The sequence below is a fragment of the Anoplophora glabripennis genome, unplaced genomic scaffold (assembly GCF_000390285.2).
Source record: "Anoplophora glabripennis isolate ALB-LARVAE unplaced genomic scaffold, Agla_2.0 scaffold36, whole genome shotgun sequence".
Classification (NCBI taxonomy): Eukaryota; Metazoa; Arthropoda; class Insecta; order Coleoptera; family Cerambycidae; genus Anoplophora; species Anoplophora glabripennis.
Window position 1 is genome coordinate 216,249 of NW_019416310.1, and position 15,532 is coordinate 231,780.

The 15,532-nt window shown below is 29.7% G+C and overlaps 1 protein-coding gene across 1 annotated transcript in view; it reads left to right on the top strand.

Moving 5' to 3' along the window:
* Nucleotides 1-6,548: 6,548 nt before the first annotated feature.
* Nucleotides 6,549-15,532, top strand: part of LOC108916068 (voltage-gated potassium channel subunit beta-2) — a 48,983-nt gene continuing 39,999 nt past the window's right edge. Inside the window, exons 1-2 of the mRNA XM_018722268.2 lie at nucleotides 6,549-6,897; nucleotides 11,694-11,964. Coding sequence (XP_018577784.1) covers nucleotides 11,867-11,964 — 98 coding nt within the window. The 5' untranslated portion in view covers nucleotides 6,549-6,897; nucleotides 11,694-11,866. The remainder of the gene's footprint in view (nucleotides 6,898-11,693; nucleotides 11,965-15,532) is intronic.

Consider the following 15,532-nt stretch of genomic DNA (forward strand, 5'->3'; position numbering starts at 1 on the left):
ATGAACGACGCAACTTCTGGTTTGAGAATATTTAATGTAAAAAGTAATTAAATTGAATACATTAGTAGCTAAATAAGAAGTGGATCTTATTTGTGGAAGAGCGAAATGGGCGGTGATTATTAGACGCCTTCATTATAGCCATATTTCTCTATCGCACGGATTTCTATTACTTTCTTTATCGATCGCTCTTACTTAACGGCCGATGAACCATGGAAACTTTCCGACCCTGGATAACATATACTTGTCATTGAGAATCCAAATTTTCAGATATAAATTGCGTAATGATTGATAAGTTAGTAATTGATGACGTCTCCATAAATCCGTGCTGTAATGGCGATATTATATATTTAACAGAACAGTTGATATTATAGTACAATATTATTTCAAAAAGTTTCCCAAAGTTGCAAAGAATTGATATTGCTCTGTAATTATTTAATAAAAAAGTATAGCCGGGTTAGTGAACAGGACATATATGAGCGATTTTCAAAATTTAAGGGTATTTGATGTTGATAAACAAAGGTTAAAGAAAATATGTAATGGTTCAACAAATGCAGCTGCACAGTCCTTAGTTATAAAAGTGGGAACGTTATTGATTCCAGCTTCCAGTGAAGTCTAACCTAAGGTAGTCCCTTAACCTAATATTCATATTTTTTAAATTATTTCATGCATTTTTTTTTATTTCCTAAATGGTATGAAGAATTTGTTTAAGAACATTTAAAAAATATAAATTAAATGTAAAAGAACAAAATAAAACATAATTAAAAATTAATCTTATAGTAAAATAAAATTTTTTTTAAACAATTATGTCACTAGATGAAACAAATGAACCTATTGTACCGAAATATAATAAGACATGATTTTTTCCTAAAACTATATAGTGGAAGATTCTTAAATTAATTATTTAAACTTTCACTGCATTGTATGACAATATAAAATAGTATGAAACTTAAGCAAAGATATTAGATAAATACGTCATAGCGGTAATACATTTTATCACACAAATAAGAGGGAGAAGAGATATTTAAAATTTTTTGAATAGTTATGGATAAATGATAATTACATAAACCGACCATCCGCAACCAAGCAAGTTTGTTAATATGCTGAGAGACATGACCATTTTTCTAGTCTAAGAACGAAGCGACAACAGAAGTTTTGAATCTTCTGAGGACGATATTTAGTTGCTGTATCTAGACATGAAAAATATCTTTCAAAAAATTAAAAACTAAAATGACCTGAAAACCAGAAATTGTCCTCGTTCATTATATATCTGTATTTCTTACTGCTTTGAAAACATTGTTTATCTTAAGTTTGAAGAAAATATATACAACAAGCTAAAATATGCCTAATTTTTAGGAATGGTATGTGCATAGATAATTATAATTCTTGATATACCTCATTCTTCAATAAATTATCGCCATGGTATCTATCTATCCTTTCCAATTATGTTTCTAAGATTTTCGAAATTATGTTATATAGTTTAATAGTTGTTAAGGTCAATTAGTAATAGAACATCATGGTTTTATAAAGAACAATAATTCCACTGTTACAAATTTATCAGTATTTAGGTAATAAATGTATCTCTGATACCTTAGTGAACACTATATAACGAGCGTTCAAATAAAAACGTGGTCAAGTTGATTCTGAAAATTTGGACGTAGGGCGTAGCGTATAGCAAATGAACTTAAACGTCATGTGTCAAAGCGCTATATCGCCGCTATCAATTTGAATATTTTCGTTTTAAAAAGCGTTTAAAATGGTGTTTTCTCAAGAACAAAAAGTGTTTATCATAGAGTCCTACTTTAGAAATGGACGCAAGATTGATGGAATATGGAAGTATTCTATTGAGGAATGTTTCATAGGATTTCAAAATCAATTTTCCGGCGTTGTTGAGTACAAAATTTTTCAAAGTGCAGTTCAGCGTTGTGTTAATGTTTTTCGTGAAACGGGCAGTGTAACAAGAAAAGAAGGAAGCGGCCGACCTAAAAAGCGGACTGAAGAATTAAAAGAAAAAGTCCAACAAATAATGGAAAATGCGCCAAGAACTTCTGTACGTGTTTTATCACAAATGGTGGGAGTATCAGTCGGTACCTGCCACACAGTGTTAAAAAAAGATTTGCGTTTGTTCTCCTATCGTTTAACTTGTCAGCAAGAACTTCATGAAGTTGATTTTCCGCGACGGGCTGTATTTTGTGAATGGTTTTTAAACAACTACTGTGAACTTCATAATATCACCTTTTTTTTCTGATGAAGCCTGGTTTCATTTAAGTGGTTACGTAAACTCACAGAATATGAGAATGTGGTCTTCTGAAAAACCAGATAACTTTTTTGTCGGGGGCCCTCTACACGCTCAAAAAATTGGAGTTTGGTGTGCTCTCAATCGAAGGAGGATTATGGACCTATTTTTTTTAATGGTACTCTTACTGCGCAAAGGTATAGAGAAGAAATTATCGCTCCTTTTGTTAACCAGCTGGAAGAAAACGAAATTACAAACTTTTACTTTCAACAAGATGGCGCAAGGGCACATACGGCAGGCGAGACGATGAATATGTTGAGGGAAGTTTTCCAAAATCGACTAATAAATCTCAATGCTGAACATGAATTTCCACCGAGGTCATGTGATATTACGCCGTGTGATTTCTTTTTGTGGCCTTACCTTAAAAACACTATTTTTGAACTGCCTATTCCTGATTTAAACCATCTGCAGGCTCGACTTATAGACAAGATTCGTGAAATTAACAACACCCCGAGCATCTTAGAAAATGTCTTTAATTATTTGAGGAACAGGTGTGAAAAGTGCTTGGAACAAGGAGGGGGACACTTTCAGCAGCTGCTTTAATTTATTGTTATAACAAGGACGGCGACACTTTCCGCAGCTCCTTTAATTGTTTGTTATTGTTATCACGATTATTCTTTAAAATAAAGTTATATAGTCATTAACGTTATTGAAACTGACAGCTGCTATACAGCTCGTTGAGAAATGAGGTTAAGTTGGTCGCTATAAGCTACTCCCAACGTCCAATGTGTCAGAGCCAACTTCGACCACGTTTTTATTTGAACGCTCGTTATATACAAATTTTGCAAAGGCATTTGACAGACTTGCGTGAGAGCATAATATCGCTTTGAACAAATATGCCGTTGGCAATACTTGTTTACTTAACAATTTCAGTTATACCTCAGGGCTCAAAACCTGAGCCTTCAGTTTAGGCGGATAAATACCCTTTCTGCAGGAACTTCTATGTTTGTTTTTGCTTTGTTCCTGTTTGACATTATTTTAATGTCTGGCATGAAAACAATTTATTTTCTGCTGTTTTATTGAATGGAAGAAAAATATCGATAGGTTTAGAGGAGTACAATTTTTATCTATTTATACTATAGCCTCATGTAATGGGTGTAATGTAAGGAATTTATGTGTTTGATGCACAATTCTTGTATGTTTATTATTGCTATTCCTGAACAGATTTTCCATTGTTTTTATACAACTATCAAACAAACAAAAACTATAACGTATAATGCCATTAACATAACTTTAATTAAAAAATCACATCACAGACAAATTCTACTTTTTTATGCTCCAAAATTCTTTAACTTAATTCCTGCTTCAACTAAAAAATGTGCGTATATGACTGAAAAAATAAATATGAGGAATTGACTGAAAGATTTTTAGTTCAAAATTATATAAATTTTTAACAAACAGCATGTGTGAAATTAATATGTAAATATTTTGTTGCCCTTAAAAAACCCTTCACTTTGTAATATTCAGTAATAACTGTTATATGATTCGATTTAAATTTTCAGCAAGCAGCAATTTTTTTTTTTTTTTTTCGTTGCCTAACACTGAGTTTGTACAAATAAATGGGAACTGGCACAGGGATTAACTTACTTTGATCTATAGTTAACTCAGTTCGTCCCTTTCGACATTATCGGATGGGTGCACTAATCAACAAATTCAATTAGTTTTTCATTCCGTTTTGAACGAAATAATTCGACGTATTTGCGTCAGCGTTCTGTGAGAGCTCATGCATTCAATAAACATTTAGTTTTTAATTTTCAAAAGCCCATTTCAATAAATTTGTTTACCATACAAATAAAAATGGCCAAATAAAATATAGAATAATAACAGTAAGCTAAAATCGTACTTCGAACAATAACTTTAAAAATTTCTCATTACTGACAAAAGGCGTTGTTGTTTAGCATATCGGTCCATTTTTAATAACCCTGACTGTCAGCTGTCACGCATCTTTTTTTTCATTGGCAACATTTTACCGCAAAAATAGCTCAAAATTTGAATGTTGCCTGAATTTTGAGACACTCGATAATTACACAAAATTACAGATTACTATCAATTTATGCAATTAATAAAAATTATTTTGTGATTGGTCAAAATTAAAAGAGGATAGAATTAAATCTCTATTTTCTAATTTATTTCCATCAGAAAAGTAAATTAAATAAATTGCTAGAAATGCCTTCTGAAATCTTGGTAAACTACATGATACTTTCATTTTCTTACAACTAAACCTTGAAAATGAATTATAACTAGGAAAATCCATTGTATAACGGGATAATTATATGTGAAACAAAGTAAGTAAATATATTAATTTCGTATCTTTGTATGTAGAAAACAAGTGACATTAAATAATCCATCCTTACTCTGTGACTAAACAAGAATTTGTCAAAATATACTCAGAGATACATACATGTTTACAAAATATGACACTAAAACCGCCTTCAAAAGTTTTACTCTCGATCTATTTCTATCGTCACATGAAAATAACATGATACATAATATTTCTCATGGAGATATTTTAGAAGCGATTTATGTACTTATGCTGCTCTTAAAATATAGTACTCACACCGGTTTTACTATTTAGATTTTGAAATAAATTCGTATCTATTAGAATTTTGAACTGTATGCTTGCTTTTTAATTATTATCCATCAAATGAAAGAATCATATTTTCTGCAAAGGAATTTGCCAAAAAATTCTAATTTTGAATTTGCCCTTTTAATTTTGCTTTCAATTTTCTTTATTTATTTAAAACTACAGACAAAAGTGAAATATCAAAGTAACAATATCATATAGGGACCGTACAATAATACAAGTAAATGGTTTAAACTGAGATAAAAATTATACAAATTAAAATACAAAAGTAATATAAAAGTAAAACACTTGTTAAAAACTGTTGAATGTTATAAAAGGCATTTTGTAAAAAATATTTTTGCATTTTGCTTTTAAATTGTTTACAATTCAGATTTCTCACATGCAATGGGATAACATTAAAAAGATGTACACCAATGTAATCCGTTCCAGTTCTACTAAAATTTACTGAATGGTTAACCTTAGATCTAATATTATGAGTCAATTCTAGTCTGAAAAATATTTAAGTTATGTTTTGTGTATAGAAAACATTGCAGTATGTACATTGATGGAACTATTAGAATATTTAATTTAATAAATTGATTTTTGCAGTCATCTCTATAACTAAGACCTGAGATAATCCTAATTGCTTTTCTCTGCTACGCGAACACATCTATAGCAGAAGTAGCATGACCCCACACAATAAGTGCATACGATATGTGAGAATGAATACAACCATAATATGCTGTCACTAGAATGTTCACTTAGCCTTACACCCGATCTCTCGCAATGAAAATATCATGGTCTCGGACTTAGATATATTTAATCAAAGCTTATTAGGGTAAACCATTCATTAGCAGTTAACTGAGTCTGAGGGATTGTATTAATTAAATCTAAGAGTATTTTACTTCTTACTGACAGATAAGTGCCATCATCAAACAAAGTTTCCAGAACATCGTTATCCAACGAGTTAAGTGGTCATTAATATAGGTTAAAAATAGTATGAGCCCCAGTATTGATCCCTGGGGTACTCTGTGTTTAACAGTTTGCAAGTCGAATTTTACATTATTGTATCTCTCTAATTGCTGCTAATCTGTCAAGTAAGAACTCAACATCTGTTTTATTTATCAGGCTATTTTGATTGAAATATGAAATTATATTATTTAAAATGCTTGTAACTACTAAACAAAAAGGAATCGGACCTATTTTCATGTAAGAAAAAATGTTTGAAATTACCCCAGCTACCATCTGTCAAAGATTGTCATAGAGCTTATAGAACGCCCCATATATTCCTAGTTTAAGTACTTAACTCTTAATTACGGCAAATTTTCAACCAATTTGCAGCGATTAGGCGTGAAATAATTTAGAAAAAAGCTATGTTCACACTTATCATGCCACCCATTATCAAACATTTATTCAGGGAAAGTACAACACAGCTTTTCGGTCGAGAAATGCGGGGGTAAGTTCGCAGGGCAAAAAAATCCCAAGCATCCGTGGAACGTTCGGGCGACTCAGCAGTCGTAGGGTCCTGCGGGCCGCTCGGCAGCCGCCGGCATTGCTCGTGCGCGGTCGCGTACTGCAATGACGACACCAGACTGCCCATATTATAATATAAGATCGTCCTTCTAGCTGTTAATTTTATATGTATTATAAAAATGTTGTGATTAATTTGTTGTTATTAATTCTAAACAATCGTAAAACTAGCTTAACTAATGGTTGTGAAAAAATCCAGCACGGTTTCGTTGACATAACTAACATAAACAGCATGCTTAAAATAAATAGAGGTTATAATACGACACAGATAAATTGTTATAGTTAATAATCCGTTACCTAGTGTAAATTGCCAGTGGTAATAAGTTCGGCAGTGTAAATACCTAATCAATTAGTCGGGAGAAATATTGATTTTTAATAATACGAATAGTTCTTCCTTTAAATAAATAGTGTGATAAATGAAGAGTAGCTCCAATTTTAAAGTTTACATTAAATAATTAATAAATTCGCACGGGTTAAACCTAATCGACTTAGTTTTTAAGATTTCATAGAGGTTAGTTTGTCCCTTGAAACAGTGCCAGCGAATTGACATTTAAAAATAGATAAAATGAAATAACACTTCGGTTTATTATTGTCCTCGAATATGCCAAGAATTTATTATTATCGCAGTAAAACACAGAATATGTATCGATTTCCCTTTTGCAGTTATGAATGTGGCAATTGTCTGATTCTTACATAACGTGGGGGATGGCGTTTATTTAGGTTAACGCTGAAGGTAAACACAATTTTTTTTTCTGGAACTATGTGTGTCCGCATGATTAGCAGTCAACCCATAGGCTAGTATTGATAGAGTTTAGTATCCACATAGCGGATTCGTTTTAAGAGAGTGTGCTATTATTAGCGATAGGTATTGAAAGATGTAGAAGGATTTAGATTTGCTGCAGTTTATATGTAAAAGTGGCATTGGTGTACAGAAAATGATTTTATTTAACTTTCATCAAAGGCGAACCGAACGAGCGGCTCAGTTTGTTTACATGTAATCGAATAAATGGCGAATGCGCCAGTATTTTTTTTTCTAAATAATAATTGCTCAATGAATGCCAGAATTTGCGTTGTGATTAAACAATTATATTTACATTTATAACTATGTTACACTCAGTGCATGTAAAAATATCTAAAATGGGAATAAACATGTGTGACAAATATGTTTTCAGAATTATTTTTTATTCAGTACTGAAAATATGTTAAATATAACATATTAGTGGATTATTTTATATTATAAACAGTTTCGGATAGTATCAGCAATGATTTACTATAAATTATATACAATTAGTAACCATATTGTTATATAAAAAATTTAAATTGGGCATATGTTCATAGACATTTGATATAAAAATAATAAATAATAATATATACTTACCTCCAAAACAGTTCAAAATTAATGTTTTTGTCAGTAGTAATTCCGTTGAAAAAATGAAAATTTCTCATACTATAAAGAGTTAAATGCTAACAAATAATTGGTTTCCCTCGTTTCATCAAAAATGAATAAAAAAAAACAGGAAATGTTTACGTTTAGATAGTCAAAGAAAATGTTACATTTTTGACCTTGAATTAATTGTTATGTGTAATACACAAAATTGTCATTTTATTGACGACATAGATTTAGTAGATTTTTCAACAATTTTTTAATGAACTCTGGTACAATCCCAACCTTGTTTATGATAAAAATAATTCAACATGATTTGAATTGGTCCTGATTCTCGTGAAATTATTTATTAATTAAATTTACACAGTAATTACAACAAAACATTGGACTTTGTAACTTATAAATATTTTCAATAAAATCAAGAATTAATTCATAGTAAGAGTTAATTTGGTATGCCTACACCATATATCACTAAAGGCCAATCATCTCTTGCTGTTAGAATATTTCAAAACACTATCCTAATTTTTTTTTCTGCGGCCCAGAAAAGTTGGCCCTTCACAATATTTCTGTTATTTCACATAACAAATTAAAAATCAATATCGAATATCATTTATTTGATTTTTTTAGCAAACCTTTCTTAAATTTTTAATTAAGAAGGAAATTTCGATAAAATGTTTGTATTGTATTGTATTATTCTACAGAAATGAAATTAAAACTACAAGTAAAAAATCATGATCCGCTTATTATCACTTTTTTTCACTACCTTATGCCATATAATGTAATGTAGTGGAGTAATTTGACGTTTGCCGTAAATAAAATTTTCAATAATGGAAATGGAAAATTTATTCAATTTTTCTAAGAAAATAAACATTAGTTCAGCAACACAATCCATGCATGCATATTATGTGATGCTGGGAAGTTGTTACAATCAAAACAAGGTGAAAAATCAATTTGTTAGAGTGGCTCGCAGACGGCAAGTCTAGCAGGCTACCCTTTGTTCTATTTTTGTAACGATTTGTTGTTTTATTCACTGTTTTCCGACTATAGAAGTTTGATATACATACATGATTGTTTCCAAATTTCATTTCCCTATAGCTTATTTAAGAAATTATAATTAAAACGACAAATATTTGGATTTTAATTATATATAAAAGTAAAATCTTCGAAAACGATAATGAATATTGCGAGAAAATCGTAAGCAGGAGTTTGAGCATTTTAATAAAACATTGAGAAGTCAGCTGGTTTGTAATGGGACGTTTAAATAAACAAAAAAAACATATATTACCTACAGTGTGTTTCAAACGTATTAAAAATATGTATTAGGTCTATTTTTCCATATTCGAATAATCAAAAAGTTTAATCAAAGTCAAAATAATATAATGTAACAAACTTAGGGGTAAATAAAAAAGTGGCTTTTATGTTAATACCTTTTTGAATATTGAAATAGAACAAGGAAAATAGATTAAAACATTTACGTCAATTTTATATTATAACATTATGTAAGATACACTTTAGATAATATTTCTGGGAGGTACTATCAGCGTTCAGTTCGTTACACTATTTTTCTCACCTTATATGTACAGGGTAATTCACAAAAATTCTTACCTTTTTTAATTTAATATTTAACAAAATTATATGAACTAAAGTTGAAGGAAATTTTCTTGTCATTTCAAAACTGTACTTAGAAAAGCAATTTAATGTTGAATTTGGAACAAATCAAACTTATGCTTTCTTTTAAATAACACCCTGTATATTTTTACATATTTGGATAGAACGCTTTCTTAACATTCAACAATAATGTAAGGTTTTAACTTATCTTTTATCTTTAATAATAAAGAAGGTATGACAAAAAGAATAGGTATGCTATAGATGTTGGTTAAATCTTCTTTACTATTAGAGATACATCGATCAAGCATCGAAAACTTGAGAAAGCATTCTATCAAAATATGTAAAGATGTACAGGGTGTTCTGAAAGTGCGTCAGGAAACTCCGGGAGGTGATTCTAGGAATTAAAATAATAGCAGTATGTAATGAAAATTTTTACAAGTTATTGCTTGTCAAAGTTATTTTTTTTATTTTTCTTTTTAAATAACTTATTTAATTCAAGTTCGGTTAGTCTCTGATTTGGCACACTAAGTAGATCGATCTCTATTGATCCAATCAGAGAAAATTTTTATGATACGCCGCTAGAGGGCACTTTACCTAGAACTCAAAACTTGTCTTGTTCATAACTTTTTTATCTTGCTAGACATCCCAAAAGATTTAAACATTGTTGAAATGAGAAATAATATCATAAAAAATATGTACTCTTTATTCAAGCAGGTAAATGTAACCGTTTATCAGGAAATCGCTATTAAAGTTTTATTAAACATTTTTGATAATTCTTTCCGTAATTAATCAAGTTGACATGCTCTAAATGACATTAGAAATTAAGGTGTTACGAATTGTAACGAAAATTGTTTAAAACAAGTATGTTTCATTTTCACTATAATATATTTTTTTGGATCTGTAAAAGAATTGTGGAAAAATAAGATGAGGATAATAAATTTACTAATAATATTTTATTTACTTAAGCTGGTTTTACAATTCTTAACACCATAATTACTAGTGACATTTATTTGAAGCATGTCATCTTGATTGATTACAGAAATAATTATCAAAAATTTGATGTTTAGTAAAACTTTAATAGCGATTTCCTGCGTCCTCTAGCGACGCATAATGAAAGTTTTCTCTGACTGATCCAATAGAGTTTGATCTACTTAGTGGGTGTGTCAAATAAGAGACTAATCAAAATTGAATTAAATAAGTTATTTAAAAAGAAGGTGGGCCAGTTTTAGGGAGTTTTTCGCATTTTTTGTGATATCGAATAACTTACATTTGTGAACATTATTTTGATAAAGAAATGCTTTAATGAATTTTTATTTCGTAGATTTTTTTATAACTACATTTTATGAAACTTTTTTTAAATTTTCAATATACATATAATACCTTTAAGTGTACCTTGAATGTATCTGACATGACGATCGATGGGAAAAAAAGGTAAAGCAAAATAAATTGGATCTACAGTTGAATTAGAAAGAAATAATTTTTGATATAACTTGAAAAAATGCTGTAAATACATACATTAAAGATGATTGAAATACATAATTGAAAAACCGGAAGTGATCGAAATACGTTGCGACGTATTTCCACTATTTACACTAGTGTATTCGTGGTAATAATTAAATAAAAAACAAATAATTTCACAAATGAAAAAGTTCGATGTCTCAAAAAACCATAAAAAATTACAAAACGCTCTGTGTTTCTTCAGCTATTTACATTTTTCTGGAAGATCTAGGCCCAAACAAACATACGTTTTATCTGTAAGTCGAAATTGCTCACCCTGTACATTCAGTCTCGGCATAAATGACATCAAAACTCAGTTCTAATAACATCTCGATAATACTGAGAAATAATAAATTCTTGATCCACGTGTCTATGCGAAAAAATATAACTGATTTTTTTAAATGTCCAAGTATCGTTTCCTTTTTATCTTCTAATAAAATATCATTTGTTTTAAAATGCTAACAATCAGATGTGTTACTTTACATTTTTATATGTCATCGATCGAGATGAATTTGTTACATTCTATTACTAAAAACATTAGCTCTTCCTCTAACTTTTTAATCAAGAGACAAAGAATGTAGTTTAACAATTTACACAATTAGGCCATCAAAAAAATTATATACGTTGCTATTTGCAAAAACAATGTTTTTAAATAACATTTTTAAATAGCATTTGAAATCTGGTCGTTAAAAATTTAATTTCTTGGAATTATTTTTATAATAATTATTAAAATTTCCTTAATCGCCTTGTTTGAAACTTTTCACTCCTCTTAACATTATTTTAATAAATTTCCAATAATAATTACAAAGTTATTCCAGATTTGACGAAAAAGCTTCGTTGCCTTAATGAAAAACGAACAACCCTGTAGTGCCTGATTGCTTTTTAACAACTTTACCGTAATCGCAATAATTCGTCAATACACTCATTAATTATTAATAAATTCAGTGATAATTAGTTATATACCGTTAGTTATTAAGACAGCATCTAAATAATGTCTCAAGTTGCTCTATGTAACTACGGCAACAACGATAACAACAACAACAATGACAACATTAGTGAGGACTCCAACCAGCTGCCAACGATATATAGGTAAATATTATGCATTTTACTGTTAATGTTATTGTCGTGTCTGATTATTTGATGGTATTTAATAGTACATTGTGATAATGTGTATCTCTCTAATGAGCTGCGCGCAATATGTGGACATAATCCCGATATATTCACAGTTTCGGAAACAATGTCGCAAAACTAGCGGATTGTTATGAACTTTGAGTTGAATATAATAAATGTTATTATAACATTTTCAAATGTGTTATTTGTTTTATTTGATGGTAATGCATTTGCACTCATTATTTAATAGCATTGATTTACTTAATATATAAATGGAAAAAGAATACAGGAGGTTTAGAAAAACACTACAAATTCAGAGTAAAGGCCAATTTTTTCCATGGACTCTTAGGTTCTAAATTAAGTTTTAGCCATGTAGGTACGTATCTTTCTCAAAAAGCAATGTATTGCATTGAAAATGTGATACAATTAAATTTTTGAGAACGTTAAATGTCACTGTTATTATTTATAGTTTTCTACTATCTATACGTCGTTAGTATCATTTGTCTCTGAGACATAATTACCTTTTAACGTATTTAAAACAAAAACACTACTTTATGGAAGAAATGTAAAAATTCACACAATTTCAGCACATACAGGGAAGAGCACAAAGAGCATGTGTCAGGCAAATCATAAACAATGAAATTTATATAAATCTTTGTCGAGAATTGCTTTGCTTTCAAGATCCAGACCTCTAAAGTTTCTGATTTTTTTTTTTATATTTTAATATAACTTAACATTGCAGTTATCAGTGACGTAGGTATGGAGAGTCAGCCCATTTGGTCAAACGTAACTCCTACGCCTATGACATTTTAAAAACTATTTATATACAGGGTGACTAAAATGAGACCTTGTATCTTTTGGTAAATTTTAAGGATTTTTTTCCTATAAAGTTTCTATCTTCGTTAAGGGTGTTAAACTTCTAAAAATATTTTTAATTTTGTTAAATAATTTAAACTAATAAGTGAAATAATTTGAAATTGGGCACATGTATTTATGTAAACATTGTCCAAAATCTGAGGTCTTTTCCTAAAACTTGCTCCAGTAGCGGATATACAGGGTATCGGTGACAGATTTTTCTATATAGTACGCCACTGCTTTACGGTAACAACCATAAAATTTTCGGATTCGTCTTTCAATTTTGTACAATTAGTCATCATTTTAATGATTTTATTTGAGTAAATGCTCAAAAATACCTTCTTTCCACAAACACAGGCCTGACATCTTTTTAGTAACGAAAAGGTAATTTGTTCAATATTATCCCTGTGTTCTTAGTTCGTTTTTTAAGTTTTTCTCGAAAGTCAGGCTTTTTTCGAAAAACGTAAGAGCGTAGTAATTTGTAGAAAATTGAAAGACGAATCCGAAAATATCATGGTTGTTACTGTAAAGCAGTGGCGTACTATTTTATTTAGAAAAATATGCCTATGATACCCTGTATCTCCGCCACTGCAGCATATAAATTTTAGAAAAATCCCTCAGATTTTGGACAATGTTTACATAAATACATGAGCCCAATTTAAAATTATTACTAGTTTTTAAATTATCTAAAAAAAATATTAAAAATATTTTTTGAAGTTTAACACCCTGTATCTTTTTAACGAAGCGTCCTAGATAAAAACTTTATAGGAAAGGGCACTTAAAATTCACCAAAGAATACGAGGTTTCATTTTTTTGGTCACCATTTATGAATCACCCTGTATACTTTCTTAAAGCAAAAAGTTTACTACTACGCCGTAGGTAATTTGTTCTGGTGTGGTGTAAAATTGTGTTATTTACGTATTGCTTCTTGTGTTTTTTAAAATATTGTAAAAGTTTAAATTAATTGTAAAGACGGACTAATAGTAATGCGTTCTATTGAAAAATCAGTGGTGCGAGAAATATAAACTTTAATGGAAAGTAATTGAAAAGTTTATTTCGGACAAAAGCAGAATAATGTTGAACACATTTTCATTTTCCCTATGTGCTTAAAACAAAACTGCTCAATTATATTTAATTTAAAAATGTTTAAATAGTTACAAATGAAAGTAAAAATGACAATTTTTAAATAAGAGAATGCCTAAATAATACAGGTTTGTTTGCAAATCCGATGGTGAATAATTCAAAAACTAACACTAATCCACTCAGTTTTTATTATTACTTTTCTAAATTCATTCGTATGCGTAAATATTTAAAAAGTTCTAAGTTTATAAGTTACATTTCACAAAAGGAGTTGACCTATACGGCACTAATAACTGAGATGCAGAAAACATTTTCTGGTAAACCCACGGTCTCCTAAGATCTTAAGTAAAAAAGAATATATGTAGTTTGGAAAAATAAAATCAAGAAAACTATTTAGACGAGATCATTGCCTCGAATGTTAATATATTTAGTTACCTAGGACTAGATGACTATTTGTCACGGTAAATCACACATGATTGTAAAAAATCCTAGTTAGCAACTTGTTTAACAACTCCAAAAGTATACTACTTGTACCATTTTTTTTTATGTTCCGCCAACCCCTAAACATATGGCGGCTTGTTTCTAAATCATCTGTATAATTTATTCTATTTTAAAGTATGTATTTAAACTGATTCGATTCAAACAAATATTATCAGAATCGATACAAAATTATTTCATATCGGTAATAAACATTTTCGTCGTATAAAGTGAAGTATACCGGGTGTCCCTGAAAAGGATGTACAACGCTTGACCACAGGTTCCTTGGATGAAAATAAGACTATTTAGCCTAACTTACCTATATACAAAAGTGCACGCCTACTGAGATATAGATTTCTAAATATAGATTAGATAACCTAGTTTTTTCAAATAATTTGGAAACTAGTTTTCTTAGAAACTTCAAATTCAGTACACTTATTTTTTTATATAAGTTCAACGTAAATAAAAAATTTGGTGATGATACATATACAGGATGTTCTTTTTCCAGTGCATGTGCGCCACTGGCTATCCCGTAATTTTTTTGTGTGTGCACCAGTGATGCCAGAATTTATATTTTTAAGAATAAGCACTATTTTAGAAGATTTTTTGCTCTTACAAAATTTTGATACCGTTTGTGGATTTCGAGTAAAATTGGCATTTTTATACATTAAATATAGGCAAATATTCCGATTTGTAAAAAATAATTTATAATTGCAGCCTCAAAGCACGGAATATTAATGAAAAAACGTCACATTAAAAAAAATAACCACATTTTTAGTCTTAGAATTATCAATCAATAAAATAAAAATCAACATTATTTTAAATAAACAATATCAACTAATAATGTAAGTCAACATTAACATTTTAAATAAACCTAAATTTATATTTGTAATCACATTAAAATAATATTACAGTAAATGCTCAAAGTGACTTCCTTGTTCTTAAACGCAAGCATTAGTTCTTCGAAAATTAAAATGAATTTTGTCCAATAATTGTGCATTACATCTCATAACAGTAATTTCATGTTGTATTCTTTCCCATTATTCGTTTTCTGTATTTACTGAAATGTTATAAACTGTGGTCGTCAACGCTCCCCAAAGGAAATAGTTACATGGGTTTAGGTCCGGGGATCGTG